Source organism: Zingiber officinale, chromosome 8A (genome assembly GCF_018446385.1).
Source record: "Zingiber officinale cultivar Zhangliang chromosome 8A, Zo_v1.1, whole genome shotgun sequence".
NCBI classification, from domain to species: Eukaryota; Viridiplantae; Streptophyta; class Magnoliopsida; order Zingiberales; family Zingiberaceae; genus Zingiber; species Zingiber officinale.
This window is the reverse complement of record NC_056000.1, coordinates 140,503,258-140,522,680: the sequence shown is the minus strand read 5'-3', so window position 1 is coordinate 140,522,680 and position 19,423 is coordinate 140,503,258. Positions and strand designations below refer to the sequence as shown.

The 19,423-nt window shown below is 36.4% G+C and overlaps 1 protein-coding gene across 1 annotated transcript; it reads right to left on the bottom strand.

Annotated features, from left to right (window-relative positions):
- Positions 1 to 17,778, bottom strand: LOC122010444 (DNA repair protein RAD16-like). Its single transcript, XM_042566975.1, has 15 exons — positions 17,634 to 17,778; positions 16,476 to 17,545; positions 15,888 to 16,010; positions 15,737 to 15,810; positions 13,530 to 13,593; positions 13,293 to 13,457; positions 13,038 to 13,123; positions 4,001 to 4,070; positions 3,357 to 3,476; positions 3,010 to 3,237; positions 1,222 to 1,326; positions 992 to 1,144; positions 554 to 642; positions 386 to 466; positions 1 to 278 (listed from the first exon to the last, which is right to left on the bottom strand). Exons 1-15 carry the CDS (start codon positions 17,662 to 17,664, stop codon positions 206 to 208), a joined length of 2,532 nt encoding a protein of 843 aa, XP_042422909.1. The 5' UTR covers positions 17,665 to 17,778; the 3' UTR covers positions 1 to 205.
- Between the last annotated feature and the right edge of the window lie 1,645 nt (positions 17,779 to 19,423).

Here is a 19,423-nt window from a genome sequence, read left to right as displayed (position 1 = left end):
TATGAACTTAACATCACTACTGTACTTTGACATTTACATATTGATTATCAAAAATTATGGTCTGAGAACTTCAACATCACTACTGTACTTTGACATTTACATATTGATTATCAAAAATTATGGCCTGAGATTATTGAGGCAGTGGGTTCGACAAAAAGATTTAAATATCCAGCATTTTCCATTTTAGGTCCATGAAAAACGAAAGTTAGACCTGGAACAAAAAGCGTAGGTCCTCTTCAGTTAATTTTGCTATGGCATCCGGATTGTGTCCAATAGTCCTAAGAAAAGATCAAAATTACATGAGTACTAATATAATATATATATACACACACACTACATATTGCAAAGCAGCACTTGATCATTGTTCATAAAAGGATACACTCACCCTTGAAACATAAGTTCCTTCTTCTCTTGCAGACGCAGTATGCGTTCCTCAATTGTGTTCTCAATAACAAAGCGAACAATTCTAAAAATGGAAGAGTGAAGCTGTGTGAGGAAAAAATAAGAGGAAAACAAGTCTGCTCACTATGAGACAGCAGTCTCAACAACAGACCTAATAGGCTTATACTGGCCAATCCTGTGGATTCGATCTTGAGCTTGGCATTCGACGGCTGGATTCCACCAAGGGTCCATCAGGAAAACCTGCAAGAGCAGCAAACTAAAACCGTCTGTCCTAGAATTAGATAATAATTGATGCAAGAAAGTAAGCTTGTTGATTGGAATATGGAAACTCAGCATTGTCGATGCATTTGAAAAAGGAATAAGAAAGAAATTCGACAGTCTCCAAGAATTGGGCCTTGATATTTCATAATATTAGATTCAGCCATAACTTCACGATGAAGAGTGATAAGAAAATAACAAACTTCAGAATGAGCGCTTGATCAGCAAGCCTTTGATATGCATCAGTGAATTAAACCTCAGCAATTTCTTGATTGTTAGGTTAAATTTCTGCATCAAAATCAAGAATACACCAAAGAGAATATCTGCGTACATGTGAAGCCACTGTCAGGTTGAGGGCTACACCTCCAGCTTTCAAGCTCATCAAGAATATCTTGCAATCTGAATCATTAGTGAAACTTGTAATTGCTCTATCCCTCTCGACAAGACTCATGCTTCCAACTAATTGAACACACTTAACACCAGACTGCAAGTTTTACACAGTTTGATCAGGTCCACAAATGAAACCCTCAAACACAAAACCGAATTGGTCAAGTTGCACACCTTCTCAAGGGAGAAACGAATCAGGTCAAGAAATGATGTATACTGACTAAACACAATTCCTTTAGCAGAACCATCCAATTCCACCATGTCCCTTATCTCTTCTTTCTGTTCCAACAAAAACTCATGAATAGACAGAAATACGGAGGGAAAAGGTAACTGCAATCAATTAGATTTTCAAAAAGCTGCAACCAAATTACTATAAACTCGTCAAAATTTTCTCCAAAAGATGAGAGCAAGCATATATAATAGCTATTAAAGATCCATGGGATGCAGTTAACTGGTAATCTATTCCATAACAAAGCCATGTTACTACTGCACATCCTGAGTGTCGAAGTTGGGAAAAAAACTGATTTTGCCTGAAAATATTGTTGTGGGTTCTTGGTCTGGATATACTTATCCTTAATCCTATACAAATGGATCAAAATTGTATCTGTGGACCAACTAAAGCCAAAGTGGCATTTGAGAAGGCTTATCAGTTATATTTGAGAGGCGTCCTAGCACAATCGCCTTAGATAATATACTATTTATTGAATAAATGAATTTACTATTTGAGTATATATTCACAATGTATATGATATTGGTCTTAAACTCATTTACTGAATATCCGCAATACGATTCATAACATGTGAGAATGATTGGATCACAACTAGTGAGCATCTCTACATGTATAATTATGAATGTATTCAAATATTTCCTAGTCGATGAATTGATAAGTTCGAACATCATCGATTTGAGAAACTAGAATGTTTTATAGTCCTTGATCTATTCAAACAGTTGTTCCTCACTAGCTGGAGATATTAGGATATTGAGAGTTAAATGTGGATGCTAGTTAAGGGTAATAAGTTCATTAGAGTGACCTGCCATGAGACTTAATATGGTTCTATACATATATGGATATGTCAATAAAGATCTCATTACAACTCGAGTGCAAGTTTCTTTTGGACCAAGTAGTTGGGGATCATGATTTACTTGGTCCAAAAGACTTTCTAGTTAGTTGGAGATCATGATGTAAATCGACTCATAATTAATGGTTAATTATGAACAACCAACATAAATTGAGAACCTATTGGATCACATGCACTATAAATATATCCGAAAGATTTAAAATAAATTTAAGAATTAAATTCTCAGATTGAGAGAGACTAAATCTGATAGAATCAAACAATGAGCAAATATGGAAGGTGTTTGGCGCAACGAAAGCAATGGTGGTCATGCCACTTATAGGCAAGGTTAGATTTATTATGGTTTAATAATCAACCAAAAAGGTTTGATTTAGCTACGAACCAAGATGATTTGGTTTTGAACCAAACCTAATGATAATAGATCGGGTTGCAATTGGATTATTGGATTTGGCAGATGCCTTGCTCCCCAAGTCATTGATGAGGGGTATAAATATACCCCTGCACGAGGAGAGTTAAATTGATTTGAATTCATTGGAGAATAACCTAATGAGATTAGGCCTCTTCTCCTCTCCATCCCTATAGCAGCCAACCACATTGCACCGCTACCGAACTAAGGAGCACCATTTATATAGTGTAATCATAAATGAAGACTGGAAATGACTTCAATAATCTGTGTTGATTTTAATAAAAAAATTCAGACTTGTACAATCATGAATGAAGAGACCCACGATGACTTCAACAGCCTATATTGCAACTCCAATAGATCACCCAAACTCAATTGTGTATGTACATGAAATCATACTGCTAAAAATTTGAGATGAGCAAATGGAGAAATAAGTCGGTCAGAAAAAAAAGATAACCACAAATAAATTGAAGAAATTCATACCAATGCATCTATTTTTGTGCTTGTGCAGAAGGTTCCAATATCCTTAAGCCTGCTCAGTATCCCTGATTTATAGCCCTTGATAGCTGCTGGAGGAATTTGCTCCCCCGGATTTTTAGTTGTTAGATCAACAGTAAGAGGCTTTGAACATAATGGGCACTTCACATTCTCCAAGGATGCTGAGTAATCGATCAAACAAACTTTACAAAAGACATGCTCACAGGAAGTGACCTAGGGGGGAACGCATGAACAAAAATGAGAACACATGAAGAAAATGAAGACATTGAACAGGGAACATAACTGTCTTGCCGACTTAGCCACTCATGTGTAACAGTTGAAAGACAGCTTACCACCATATCCTCCAGAGGCTGATGACAAATGCCACAATTTTGTTTCATGATGCCATCCTTACTTGGGTTAGCTACTTCCAATGTCTTAGAATATAATACAAGATATGGATGGTCAACTGCCTGATATCATCAGAGGAAAAATAAATCCAGCAAAGTCATGAAATGAAAGATTTTTTTTTGAAAATACTATCAGTCACTCAAGAAACAGAAAACAGGACCAAATTTAAATGCTAAACATTATGCATATTAAAATAAAATTGCAGTCATTGTGCAGCAGAGAAAGTTGCTCCATGTGTCTAAGCCATTTGCAATATTGCTATCAATTCTTGACTAGAAAAATTATTAATTATTTATAACAAACAGTGATGAATGCTACTATATAGGCAAATCTCACATACAGTGATTGTACAAAACTGGCATGTTTCACTTTGAAGTTGACAAATGTTTCTTTATAGCTACATCAAACAATCTAGTTACTAATTCAAAAATCTAAAAAATCTGGTGGAAAAAGCTATCACAGCGCCATTTGATAATGTATAAACATCAACTCAATTTTACAAATTAGGAGAAGTGAAGAAAGTACTTTACAACATGGAAGAAAATTTTTCACTGTCTAGTGCAATGCACAAATCTATGCACCATACCTGTCGTAAGCGTGTAAGAAGATCAAATATATGGGCATAATTGTTCAGTAAAGTTCCAGCATCAGCATATCTGGTAAATAGCAGCCCTTCAGTTAGTTTAAACCAGATATAACTAGAAATGAAACTCAATGCTACATAAAAAATTATAATCTTATAATAAATTCGTAATTGTGGATCCTTCTAATTAACCGCTTTTATGAAGAGAAATAGTTTAGTTTACTCCCATAGCTTCCAGGAACTAAACAATGCAATGCTTCAATATATGACCTTTAAAGTTTAAAGACTTCAGAACTAGATGGTTCTTCACTCTACATTTAGGACTGCAAATATCTGGGACTCATGACTTTGTTGTCATGTTATACAACAAGATAGTTTATCATTCTCCATTTCAAAACATAATTTAATATGGTTCAAGAAAACTAATAATGTGCCTCTTTTGTAGTTCAATTGGACACCAAATAGATCTGAAAGAAACTCAAGCTCCACTATAAACAACAAAGAACACCAATGTTCAATCAAATTTCCAACTAAATACAATAAAACACAAAAGCATCAACCAAAACCTGAAAAAAAAACAAAACAAAACAAATTTGTAGATATTGCATTTTCTTTCTTCAATCTATCAGAGAATCCTGTCATTCATATATTCATAACAAATTTTAGCAAAATGAAATTCAAGGTCTTCATGAAAAAAAGGTGTCAGTCTTCATTAATCACGACAAAAGTGCAGTCTGCATTCACACCTCTCCTCAGAATGGTACTGAATTATAGCTTTACCCTTGGTTGAGGAATCTACTGATTATTTGCTAGCAAAGGAAAAGGAACATGCAACAATTTGTTTTAGCACTGCTTACTTGGCTTGGGCAATTACCAAAACAAGCACTTTCTAGATGGTTTTTACTAAATCACGCCCCAATTCAAAATACTAAATAGCAACTGTTCCTATTTTCTCCCCATTTACCCTTGGCTTAGATTGTAGGTCACTTTTGCATAGACAAACTCTTATATTTATACACCATTAGGATGCACGCCTTTTTATCGTCAGAAGGGTATCCCATTCCGTCTCAGGCCATTGTGTTTTTAAAAATATCCTTGTTCGCCGTTGCTGTAGCAGCTACAACATGGATGCTTCATCTCTAATCAACACTAGGCAACATTATGTTGTAACAACTATGAATCATAGTTGTTACAACATGGGCACTCAATATCTGGTCAATATTATATTGTAGCAGCTATAAATTGTAGTTGCTATAGCATAAACAGTTCATGTCAGGTCAGTATTATATTGTAACAATTATAAATAGTAGTTAAACAACATAAACAATTTATTTATGTTGTAGTAGCTACAGGATCATAACTGCTATGCAGTTGTAGAAGCTACGATCCCGTAGCAACTACAACAACGTCGAATAAGCGTATTTTCAAAAACAAAAATAAGCTGAGCGAAGATTAGGCGTTGTTTTGATAATAAATAAAAAAGGAGTGTCCTTTTGATGATTATAATAAAATGGGGTATCCTTTTGATTTTTGCCCATAAATAAAATCAACTCCAGTTGTGCTACAGCAGTTGGTGCCAGTTGTAGAAGAGCACTGTGCAGGCAACAACAGGAGGGGAAAGGGAGAATCAAGTGAGAATAGTATCCCTACATCTGATCCACAAGTAACACACTATTTGATGGTGTTGATCAATCTGCAATCAGCACATAGGGTCAAATGGAAGAAATGGAGAACCACAATCACCACACCCTTTACTTGGCACTATAGCACAATCCAAGGGCATAGTACCAATATGATGGAGCAAGATTCTAGTGTTGATCAATCTGCAATCAGCACATAGGGTCAAATTGAAGAAATGGAGAACCACAGCCACCACACCCTTGGCAGTATAGCACAATCCAAGGGCATAGTACCAATATGATGGAGCAAGATTCTTCATGCACCCATTAGAATCATCAACCCTCAGTCCACTCTGAAGTCAAAGTCATACTCCTTAAGTTAATATCCGAACAATTTAGCAACTATATGGAGTATGGACAGTGACAATATCAAACATTGGAGTAATTTTTACGATTAGGTGAAACATTATAATTCCTTACCCTCACTCAATCATCCATCCAAATGAAAAAGAATATTATAATTTCTAATGTATATTTTGTTGGAAATGTGAATGAAATAAAGAGACAGAGATGAAGAGATTGTATTGTTTAGTCCTACATTAGAAGTCTCTTAGCTTTATTATTAGTTTAAATTATGGTGCATGCATTGATGTTGTAAACATATGCATGGAGGGAAACTCTCTCATGCGTGGATGCGTAGGGATGGGTGTAAATCCAGGACCCGGATTGCAGTGAACCAAGGTTAACTTGTGTGTGAACACGACCTGCGCACGTCGAATGTCGAACCGGTCCAGGCAAGATTTGCCCAAGCGAATAAATCAATATTTTGCCACATTTTTTTTTTGCTGCTCAAGTGAAACGGATAAATCAATTTTATTTAATTCAATCCAATTGAAATTGTCGACAATTAATGGTAATAAATGGTCTTTAATTCATTCAATTGAAGTCATCAACCATTAATGACAATAATGGTTCTTAATTCATTCAATTGAAACTGTCGACAATTAATACAATAAATGTCCATTAATTGATCCAATTGAAACAATCGGTAATTAATGACAATAAATGACCATTAATCGGTCATTTATTACGGCCATAGGTTGAGCCAAGAGCTCAAATCTTAAGCAAAAAAAGACAGAGCGAGAGGAAGAGCAAGAAGCAAACCTTTGTCCACCCGTGTTCTCCCACAAAAAACTCTCTCAGTCGTGTACCCACTAGCTACTCGTGATAACACTCAGGTGCATATTCAGTTCACCGTGATCGATCCATGCTTGGTGATGACCACGGTTTTGTTGTTGTATCCGGGAAACAGACAACCTAAGATAGCCTTAAAGCACAGCCAGAGGTGGAGAGAATATCTTTTAAGAAAATGCATTGAACGCAAGCCTCAGCTTTGTCTTCCAGACCGGCTTCATCACCGCACCAACTCCGCAACTCGAACCACCGGAAGCTTGGCAGAATCAACACCGCTGGCAGCCTGAGATTATTCGCTCAGGTCATCTCAACAGATAAGTTAGAATTGATTTTGTGTAATTTTAATTCAGCTAATTCCCCAAAATCTTCGGCAGATTGTCCAACAATCTTAAAACAGATTCAGTTCTGTTTAGATGATCATGTTGAGGTGCAAAAAACTCAACACATGAAGGCCCCCTCCGCCTCGATTGGAACTATGTCAATCAATTACGAGGAAATGCCAGAGAAGTTCACTGGATTGAACTTCAAGAGGTAACATCAGAAGATGCTCTTCTACTTGACCACAATCAATCTGGCTCGGTTCTTTACCGAAGGCCCTCCCCAAAAAAAAATGTAGATCTGCTACATTAACGGCCCCCTGGTACCGGCTCCACGGATATGGAGGGAGGTACGTGCAGGTACACATGTGTCAGGCACATGGTGAGGTAAACCCTAGGTCGTTAGTTCATGAGAATCGACCTCTGGCCATTACGCCAAAGATGTCATGCGTCCACCGTCTGTGCTACGCCCTAGGAGCTTATCGAAGACCCTCCCAAGCATGCTGATATTCATATTATTAGTACAGTAGAGGCATGAACTCATTCTAAGTTCCTTCATCGAAACTACATCCTCAACTGCTTTGCCGACTCACTATTTGTTATGTATAACACGAAGAGAGCGACTAAGGAGTTGTGGAGTCCTTGGACAAGAAGTACAAGACGGAGGATGCGAGGGCCAAGAAATTCATTATAGGTCAATTCCTAAACTACAAGATCATTGGCTCCAAGACGGTGATCAGCCAAGTCCAGGAGATCCACTTAGAAGGGATGGTTATGAGTGAAACCTTCCAAGTGGCTGCAATCATTGAGAAGTTGACTCCCGACCGAAAGGACTTCAAGAATTACCTAAACACAAGCGGAAGGAGATGAACGTGGAAGAACTCAATTGTTAGACTTTAAATTGAAGAAGACAACAAGAGTTCAGAGAGAAATCAAGCGACTGTGAAAGCCAACGTGGTCGAGCAAGATCAAAACTTAAAACAGAAGAACCTAAAGACTTCCAAGATGGGACCTAAAGGAGGCGTAAGCAAAAAGTTATCTGGGAAGTGCTTCAATTGTGACCGAGTCGGTCACAAATCTTCGGAGTGCAAAATCGAAGAAGCAAAAAGTCAACCTAAACGAGGGACCAGAAATGGACAACCTTTGCGTAGTGATCTTAGAACCGAACTTGATGGGTTCAAACCCGCAGCAATGGTGAATCGATACTAGAATCACCAGACATGTCAGCTGCAATAAGGAGTTGCTTCACAACTTTGAAGAAGTCAATAGAAACAAGCTATTCATGGGGAACTCAACAACCTCAGACATCATGGGCCAAGGAAAAGTGGTGTTAAAGATGACCTCGAACAAGAACCTTACTCTGAACAATGTGTTATATGTTCCAAGGATTCAAAAGAATCTAGTGTCCGAATAACTGTTAAGCAAACATGACTTTCGTATTATTTTTGAGTCAAACAGAATTGTACTGTCCAAGTATAGAATGTATGTAAGAAGAGGTTATGTATCAGATGGGTTATTCAAGCTCAATGTAATGACCATTAGGCCTGAGATAAATAAAGATGAAAGTTCTTCCACTTATATATTTGAATTTTCATGTTTGTGACATGATAGACTAGGACATGCTAACTACGATATGTTGCGTAGATTAATAAACATACAAAACATACCTACATTCCACCGTGACCCAAAACACAAGTGTGAGACTTATGTTGAAGCAAAAATGACTAGGTCATACTTTCAACATGTTGAGAGAAGCAATGAACCACACAGACATTCACATCGATGTGTGCAATCTCAAAGGTTCACCAATGGGAATAAATACTTCATTACTTTTATAGATGATAACATAAAATAATGTTATATATATCTTCTCAAAAGTAAGGATAAAGTTATAGAAAAATTTACTCTCTATAAGAATGAGATTGAAAATTAACTTAATAAAAAGATTAAGGTATTTCGAAGTGATCGAGACGGTGAATATGCATCACCGTTCGCTGAGTTGTGTGTTGAACATGGGATCAGACACGAAACAACAACTCATACTTCTCATGTTGTGTTGCTGAGTAGAAAAACCGCACTCTAAAGAAGATGATGAACGCTCTTCTATTAAGCTCTGAACTGCCAGAGGCTAATTACCTTTCAAATAACGTACCTCGGAAGAAAATAGATAAGAATCCTTATGAGTTTTGAAATGGAAGACAACTATCCTACAAATATTTACGAATGTGAGGTTGTCTTGTCAAAGTTTTGGTGTCTGATCTGAAAAGGATTACGATATGATAAAAATTTGTTGATTGCATATTTATTGGATATATAGATATCAGTCATGTGTATCAGCTTTTTGTATATAAGTCATAAATGCCGGATATACACAAGAACTCAATAATAAAATCGAGGAATGCCTCATTCTTCAAACATGTATTTCCGTATAAGGCCCGAAAAGATGCTAGCCCCTCAAAATGAGCATATGAAACATAAGGAGATTATGAGGAGTCAGTCGAGGTTGAGCTTAGACGGACTAAAAGAGCTCGGGTGAAAAAATCCTATGAAATGGATTTTATCACTTTCAGGTTGGAAAGTGAGCCCCGCAGTTACTCAAAAGCAGTAAACTCTTCTAATGGACCTTACTATAAAGAGGCAATTACATCTGAGGTAGAATCTATCTTGTAAAATCATACTTGGGAACTTGTAAATCTTCTTCCGACTAGGTTGTAAGTGGATCTTCAAAAAGAAAATGAAATCATATGGCACAATTGATAAGTAAAGGTCAGATTAGTAATCAAAGGATACCGACAACGAGAAGACCTTGATTACTTTGATACGTATTCTCCGGTGTAAAGAATAACTACCATTAGAGTGTTGTTGGCTATTACAGCTATATGGAACCTAGAAATACATCAGATGGATGTAAAGACAGTCTTTCTAAATGAGAATTTAGAAGAGGAAATCTACATGAAACAAGAATATTCTGTGCCAAGATAGAAAAACAAGGTTTTAGATATTTAAAATCATTATATGACTTGAAACAAGCATCAAAGCAGTGATATGTGAAATTTAACAATGCTATAAAGGAATGCGGATTTAAAATCAATGAATGTGATAAATGTATTTATACGAAAGGAAGGACTTGTTCTTAGTCAATTCCACTACATGGACAAAATTCTTGAGAAATTCACCAAGAGTGATACTACGTTGGCATGAACATCGACAGATACAAGTCAACATCTATCGAAGAATCGAAGAGAAAGTATCTCACAGATAAAGTACTCTCGAGTGAGTGGAAGTCTGATGTACCTGATGAGTTGTACACGACCAGACTTAGCCTACGCAGTTAATATACACGAGTAATCCCGATGTTGATCATTGGAAAGGGATAAAAGGACTAAAATACTTGAGGTGTACTCGTGAATATGGACTTCACTATACGAGATATCCTGCTATGATCGAAGGATACAACGATGCGAGTTGGATATCTGACATAAAAGACGATAAATCTACAAGTGGATATGTATTCACTTTGGGAGGTGCAGTCATTCATGAAAATCTTCTAAGTAAACCATAATAACCAGATCCAAGATAGAATCTTGACAAATATGATGAAGAGGTTGAATGACTACGACAATTCTTAGAAGATGTTCTAAGATGACTAAAACCGGGGCTGACAATCTGCATATATTGTGATAGTCAATCGGCAATTGGTCGGACACAAAGTCATCTGTATAATGATAAGTCTAGACATATACGTCGTAAACATAATACCATTAGACAATTACTCTCAACGGGAATTATCACGGTTGACTATGTGAAGTCAAAGGATAACCTAACAAATCCGCTAACCAAAGGGTTAAACAAAGAGTTAGTTGAAAATTTATCGTCGGGGATGGGCTTGATGCTGATGAGAAATATTGGTGCAAAGGAAACTAAACCTATGCAAATTGGAGATCCCAAGAACTAGGTTCAAAGGGACAACCTAACTGCATCGACAAAATTGCTCATTGCAGGGCAATTCTTAAAAGATGTTCCAAGATACTAAAACCAGTGCCGACAATCTGCTTGCATTGTGATAGTCAATCGACAATTGGTTGGACACGGTCATCTATATAATGGTAAGTCTAGACATATATGTCGTAAACATAATACCATTAGACAACTATTCTCAACGGGAGTTATCACGGCTGACTATATGAAGTCAAAGGATAACCTAACAAACTCGCTAACCATAGGGTTAAACAGAGAGTTAGTTGCAAGTTCATCATCACTGGGGATGGGCTTGATGCCGATGAGAAATATTAGTACAAAGGAAACCCAACTTATGCAAACGGGATATCCCAAGAACTAGGTTTCAAGGGACAACCTAACTACAACCTACACTATAGGAGAACGACCTAATAGATCAGTGAAGAATAGAGGTTAAGCACACGATTTTTAATGATTCAGTAAAGTAATGTGGAATACTCTTAAGAAATAGAAGTGAGGCCACTTGGAAGAGAATTGGAGGCACAATTCTTAGAGCTTCTCACAAAACTAGGCGTGTTCATGGGCAAGAACGAACACAGTCATGAGAACTAAGTTGTATCAGGGAAAGTCATGGGTGAGATTTGTCAATACTTACACAGACGACAAAACAGTTCAAGGACTACTGTCAGTCAGTATGCAAATAGATTTTCACAAGGGAAGGTTCAAAAGATAAAACCTACCTATCCTATACTAGACTCAAATGTTGAATGCTATCACATACTTTGTTTTCCATTCATGTAAGAGATTGTTGGAAATATAAATGAAATAAAAAGGTAAAGACGAGGACATTATTGTGCATGGATTTTTAGTCCCACATTAGAAGACTCTTAACTTTATTGTTGGTTTAAATTATGTCACATGCATTGATGTTGTAAGCATATGCATGGGGGGAGACTCTCACGCGTAGGTGCGCAGGGGTGGGTACAAATTCGAGGTCCGGATTGCACTGAAATAAGGTTGACTCGTGTGCGAGCACGACCTGCGCACGTCGAATCGATCGAGGCAAGATTTACCTAAACAAATAAACCAATGTTTTGCCACATTTTTTTTTACTACTCAAGTGAAACAAATGAATCAATTTCAATTAATTCAATCCAATTGAAACTGCTGGCAATTAGTAATAAATGATCATTAATCGATCATTTATTACGCCCAAAGGTTGAGCCCCTATATAAGGAGCTCAGATCTTGAGCAGAAAAAGACAACAAGAGGAAGAGTAGAAAGCAAACCTCTGTCCACCCATGTTCTCCCATAAAAACTCTTTCAGTCATGCATCCGCTCGACAAAGCTACTCGTGATAATACTCGGGTGCATATTCAGTTCACCGTGATCGACCCGTGCTTGGTGGTGATCACGTTTTGCTGTTGTATCTGGGAAACAAACGATCTAAGATAGTCTCAAAGCACAGCCAAAGGTGAGGCAAATCTGTTTCAAGGAAACAGCGTTTATCGCATGCCTCAGCTTTGTCTTCCAAGCCAGCTTCATCACCGCATCAACTCCGTGACTCGGATCACCACTGGAAGTTGGGCAGAACCAAACCCGCTAGTAGCTTGAGATTATTCACTAAATCATCTCAACCCCGACAGATTGCCTAACATATTTTCCTGTAATTGAAATCATTAACCACATAAGTTGTTGCCTCATTGGCTCATTTTCTAGGTGCCACAATAAAACAATGTATGTCTAAACAAGCATGCATGAATATGCCTGATAGTTTTGTCATCTTTCAGGAATATTTCATATATCCAAGTGACAGCGCTGGTTCATCAATAAATTATTTGATTGTTGGGAGAATATTGACGAAGAAATAATACTAGAGCCATCACAAAAAATATTTTCTAAAATGCAAAGTTAAACATAAGTAAAATGCAGAAAATGGTAGGTGTAACGCACGCATCAAACTGTAAACGACTTTGGGTATATAGTGCTTCATAGAATTCCTGCTCTTTTGTATCTAGAGAATCCCGCCTCAAATAAACCTACAAAATAAAGAACTTTTATATCTAACATGTGTATATTGACCAAATAATACACTACTATGTCATATACATAATTCATCCATGTGATGTGTATTCAATATATTATTTCCAGTTGAAGATGCTATGAATAATCATAATAATACATGTATTATATAAATACAATTCTTACAATTCTAGGTGGAAGAGCAAGATCCGAAGCTCTGCTTTCCTTGGTACGCCTTAACACTATGCTTTTCAAAATTCTTTCTCTTAACAAGGCCATGGCCCTCTTGCCAGGTGAAAGCATTGCTTTAAAATTGTTCCTTTGTTCTGATTGAATTGGATTTGCGATAAACTACAATGCAATAATAATGATGAGAGAAATAGATCCATTTTCTGAAACCTACAGACAGATCATTAACCATACCCTGTTCCACCAGCAAAAGTGCCTTACTCTAGAATGAGGACAATCAACGCAATCCCTACTAGAACTGCAATACAAGTGAATACAATCATGATCAACAGGTTGAGAGCCAAGGCAACTTGTTCATAAATTTTTCAGATAACAATAGCCCAAAGAATTATATGGAAAGGGTATGAAAATTCAATAATCAATTAATAAAGTATAGAAATATTCAGCTATATTTGTCTAAACTAGTTTTAAGGCCTATTCTTAGTTTTCAGTATAGAGATTTATTATGGTGTGCGAGAAAGGTGCCAAAAACACTCTAGTATTCTTAATACTTATCCAGTCACTGCATAAAGAGTCTTCTTGGTGGTATTGCAGATAATAAAATATAACAGAAAAAGGAGCCATTTTTACATGGCCAAAGGTGTCATCTACGGGAATTCAATAAGCATTTCACTCTCCCAAATTTTGTCATAATGCATTATCTACAAAAATTCTTATATATAGACAAAGATAGTGGGAAAGAAATCTTTGGTTTAAAGCATACTTATTCACAGTTATCAAACCATCCCAAAACGTCACAGCACCAAAAAAACAAACAAGGCATCACCAGTTTGAGCATGCGCATAGGCCATAAAATATGAAAAACTTGGGTGGATCAAACCAGGAGACCTTGCTGATTCTGAATCTAGTGTTACAATTTTCATGCTGATCCTTGTAATTTTTTATTTAACTTCTCAAGTTTCTAAGCCAGAAAAAAAAAGTCAGGATACCATGAAGTATGGGAGACAGAATATTCCCAAATCCTCGCATGCAATGCTACTTTAAGTTTTGAATAGTTCAATACTAGGTAAATATATTTGCAAAAGTAATACATTCCCCACCTAATGGGATAAGACTTGGTCATTGTTGTTGAAACATCATACATTATGGTTTCGATGTTTATCATATTTGGAATTTCTAAAAGTAGTTTGGAATCTTGTAATTTTAATTATAATATGTCATCCTTTTCAGGCCATGTGTTATAGTTTGTCAGACATATTTGATTTATTGCAATGACTAAGGTTTGTTTACCTCCACATCCGCAGAAGGAAACACCTCCCGCGGAAAGGCACAACACCCAAGGAGATTTTGGCACCTTCCCACTTATGTGGAACCACTTCTGGCTCCAAATACTTCCACCCAAAATCGATCAAAAGTAGGGATCTCGGAGGAAAGCTATGTGAAAATAAATGATTATCTATGCACATGACCTTGCAAGAGTTGGTGTAAGCAATCAGTTGGCCAGATTCTGGTGTGAGCAGCAAGTAATCAGGGGCCAGGTCCAAGTACAGGTGGGTAAGAGATCAAGCGGTAGTGGTGAGTTGAAGGTCCTTAGCACATATGATACAAGATCAAGAAGGAGAAAATGATGAGAATGAGAGGGAAAATGGGGTAACTTTAGTTTTCTTTCAGGCTCCTCCCATTCTTTAGTTCTTCTTACTACACAAAAACAATTTCCTTCCTCCAGTAAATTAAATCAGGCAGTCTACCGAGTAGCTCAAAGTCCAATAGGTGACCCGAAGCTTGATTTGATCAATATCAGGTTCCATTTTGATAACTATATTTTCGCAAGGCCTAGGTTTTGTCAAGCATTAACCGCTTTCATTCCTTTCGACTACAAGAGGTTGCAGTTTATCATTATCTACTATAGAATTTAGAGAGATTTTTATAACAATCAACTCAACAAGTTAGATATATCCTAATTTCCAAAGAGCTTCTGAGCAAATCAGAAGTCCTGCAACACTAAACCCTAAAGTAAATTAGCTGACTATCCAACTCCTTACACAATCCAAATTTTCCTTCATGTTTGATTGTCTTCGATCGGTAACAAAAAAATTATTAATTAGATTTAACCTAAAGCTTAACTGCATATACATGAGAAATTAAAGATAACTGTTTTCCAGATGGATCTGAAACACATAATTACTGATAGCCAAACTAGATGATCTTATGTCTTTAAGATCTGCAAACACTTTGAAGCAAGCATAATATACCATATCTACTAATTGTTCCTTTATATCAATTGAATAGGCTCAGAGAAATTTAAGTTAACAGTATCTTACTATTATAATTCAAATTTGAATAACAACCAACTAAAATAGTAAAATATTTGAAAACCTAGAATTAATAAAAGATAATAGAAGTGTGATCTTTAAGTCACTATGGTAGATGGGAATTCTTACCCATAATCTAGTATCTTGCAATCACAATCTTTGCAGAAGTAAAGTGAGTACGGCCAGATTTGCAAAAAGCGAACCTAATGACATGCATAATAGTGTCAAACTAAGATCAGTTCATAAAGTCATCGAATAACAAACTACGACCTATACGAACCAATGAGTAAAGTTCTCCAACTCTATTCTGCAATGGTGTGCCACTTAGGGCCCACTTGTAAAAAGATTCTAGAGCAAAAACAGCCTTAGCAGTATTACAGTGCCTGTCCTTTATGAAATGAGCCTGCATGAGTAGAAAAATTACGTAAAACAAATAGCAGTAACAATGTAAGGGCCGATTGAATCAATTATATATTATATAAACTCAACAAACTTTAAGCTTATGTTCACGAACATGAAACGGTAGCTTATGCCATTATTTAAGAACGAGTAATAATTAGTCCCTCCATTAACCTTAAAGCTCCACTTTCATTAGTAAAACTATACGACAATTCTTTTGCTCTAGCTGGAAATATGGATGATGCAAAGAAAGATATTGAGATAATGAGAAGAGGAGCAAGGGAGGGATAAAAGATGTACAGGAGGCTGAAAACGGTTTCATTGTCAAATCAGCAATTATCTGCTAAAGTGTGCATCACAAATCAGGATTATTTTTAACCAGGCACTACATATATGAGAGAGAATTTAGTTTTTACCAAACTAACCCAAGCTAAAAACTATTTAAAGAAACAAGCAAATAAATATCCACCTCATCAAGAATAATTCGTTGCCATTTCACAGAATGCAAGATTGAATTTCCTGGGGATGAGCCCAAAATTTTTTTGTCTGAACTCTGAACCTTTTTTTCTGACGCATCATGCTTCTTGGTCTCATAGACTGTCTTTTTCTTTCCCTTTAGCTTTCCATCTTTTTTTCTACTCACTTGTCTAGCTTGCTTTTCTGTCTTACGGGCATAAGGTCCACAAAAATACTTCAAGTGTGTCCTCATCTTCTTAGGGTAGAACCTCTTACGGCAATATTTGCACATCTCCTTTGGAGGCATCAAATACTTCCTAAATTCACTCTCAATTGTTGAGTATGTAGTGATCACAAAATCATAATCATCGAACTCATACTTTGTTTTATCCCTATTAGCACCATGATAGACTAAAACCTTAACAGACCCCTTTTCCGTGTGCTTATTAATCTCGCCCACCCACTGAATAACTGCAACTACTGGACAAATAACAAGGGTGCATTTGGTGTCCGGCAAAACAGAGGATGAACAAGGGACGTTCAAGTCAAGGCCAGACCAAGCGTGTTGTGAACCAAGGGAGCGAGCCGTAAGGACAAGGGAAATGGCTTGAATAGTCTTCCCCATTCCCATTTCATCAGCAAGAATCCCCCCTCTAAAAACAGAACACTCCTGCTTGAGAGCCCAAGCAAGCCCCTCCTTCTGGAACCTCATGAGCGGGAGTTTGATGTCAGGTGAAGGATCGACTATCTCGGACGTTCCATTTCCCTCAAAAGCAGATACTTCATCTCCCGAATTCAACTTATTAGCGATCCAAATATCGTTCTCCTTCTCCCACTTTTCCCACAGCAAAGGAAATTCCCTTTCCTTCTTACGCCCAGAGCTCGCTGGCCGAGGGGGTTTATCGGGCGGCGGCGCAGGGGAGTTTTCAGGCGGCGTTTCTCGAACCGCCCCCTCCTCGCTCTCATCGGACTCCGCTTCTTCTTCGTCAATGCTGTACTCGGAATCGGAGGAAGAAGGCGTGTACAAGTCATCATTGCTTTCTTCCTTGGAAACGAGGGGTTCCTCCTGCCATTTCCGTCTCCCTGCAAAAGGAAACAACCAGACGAAAGGAATCAGAATCAGTAGAAGAAAAGACGAGGAAGGATCTGGAGTAGGAGAAGGAGCGAGGACGAGTTCTAGGGTTTGGGGGTCGAGAAGCCATCGATCGTCGCGAAATGGGAGATACGAAGACGATGAGAAAGAGAGAGAGACAATGCAAAGTAAGAATCGCGTCTTCTGGTGTTGGAAGTAAATAAATAAATAAATAAATAAATGGCAATAGCGAAGCTGGGAACCGAACAGGGGAATCAATCGGTCATCGGTGGTCGCCGTGGCGGGAACTTGGCGAGCAAGTCTCCACTGCTCGAGTCGCGACGACGTGGCATTGCGGCGGAGCATGTGAGTGGTCGGGTCCTATGGACTTTTTAAAGAAGTGGTAAAATAAAATACTTCCCTTAACTCCTACTTTAAAATTAAAAAATAAAATAAAAAATTATTTTTTTCTGACACAGTCCTATTTTTTTTTCTTCTGCTTGATTTTCTTTTATAAAAATATAATATGATTTATTATCAACTACGTTTATACTTCTTTTTCCCTTTTAAATAAAAAGTATTTATTTCCCATTATCTTGTCCTCGTGAAGTGAGTAAATCAAATCAAATTTTAAAATATGATTAATTCAATTTAATTTTAATTTTAATTTTTTATTGATTAAATTAAATAGATAAATTAATTAAATTTTAAGAATAAATCAAATTTTTAGATCTATTTTTAAAAATTAAAATTAAATTTTATTTTAAAAATTAAGTTTTAAAAAAAATCAATTAATCTAATTTTCGATCAAATTAATTGATATTTTATCAGTTTAATTTATTTGATTTTTTAAAAAATTTGATTAGGTTTAATTTTAATCAAATATTCATTCCTACTGAGACTATATTCATGACATTATCCATAATTTTTTTTATATAATTTAAATATCTAAACTTCACCTGATATTAATCCTAAAGGTTGATGGTCTTCCCATTTACCTATCAAATAAATTCAAAATATAACTTATTCACCTCAAAAATATAAAATTTGAATTTTAGATCTTTTATTAGTTCTTCTAAGTATTTTATCCATTATCACCGCATCACCCCCATGGCGACCCATAATCTTTTTCCATCTACATGAGAGATATAAATGGATAAAATACAAATATATTTCCTTTTTTCCATCTTCATTTTTCATTTGTAACCTTTTTTTCATCTGTATGATAGATATAGATAGAAAAAAAAACAAATATATTTCGATTTTTTTATTTGCATCCTTGTCCTTATACCTTGGGACTCTATTTATGACCTGTGAGAGATATATAGATGGGAAACAAATAAACTATTGCAAATATAAATCTTCATCCAGCCCTCACTTAAATCAAATTTTGGATAAGCTAATCTTATGTATAGATGCTTTCTTTTATCCACAACTACTTTTCTTAGCTAATAATAAGGCAGTAACATCAAAGAACTTAAATTTTTCAAACTGAATTTGTTCAGTTTAGTTTCAATTTTTATTACCAAATTGATAAACTAAACCATGCACACCTCTTAAAGAACACCATTGTTTGCTACTTTGTCATACAAAAGAGACCATAAAGATATAATACACAGCATATATAGACAAATTGCAAGCAGTATTTAACTTAACCATAAAGTCAAAAGGGCAAAAGATATCACATTACTAATTAATTGTACCTTTTGCTTCAATACCATTAGCTAGGAGAGGAGTGGATGCATCCTTCTTTGCTACCTGTTGAATACACCTTCAGCAGAATATGGTTAACAGACCACAATTAAATTGGAATTGTCATTAATTATCAAACTCCAATATCCAGGATAATGCAAACTCAAATAGCAATGATATTTTTACAAGCAAGTGCA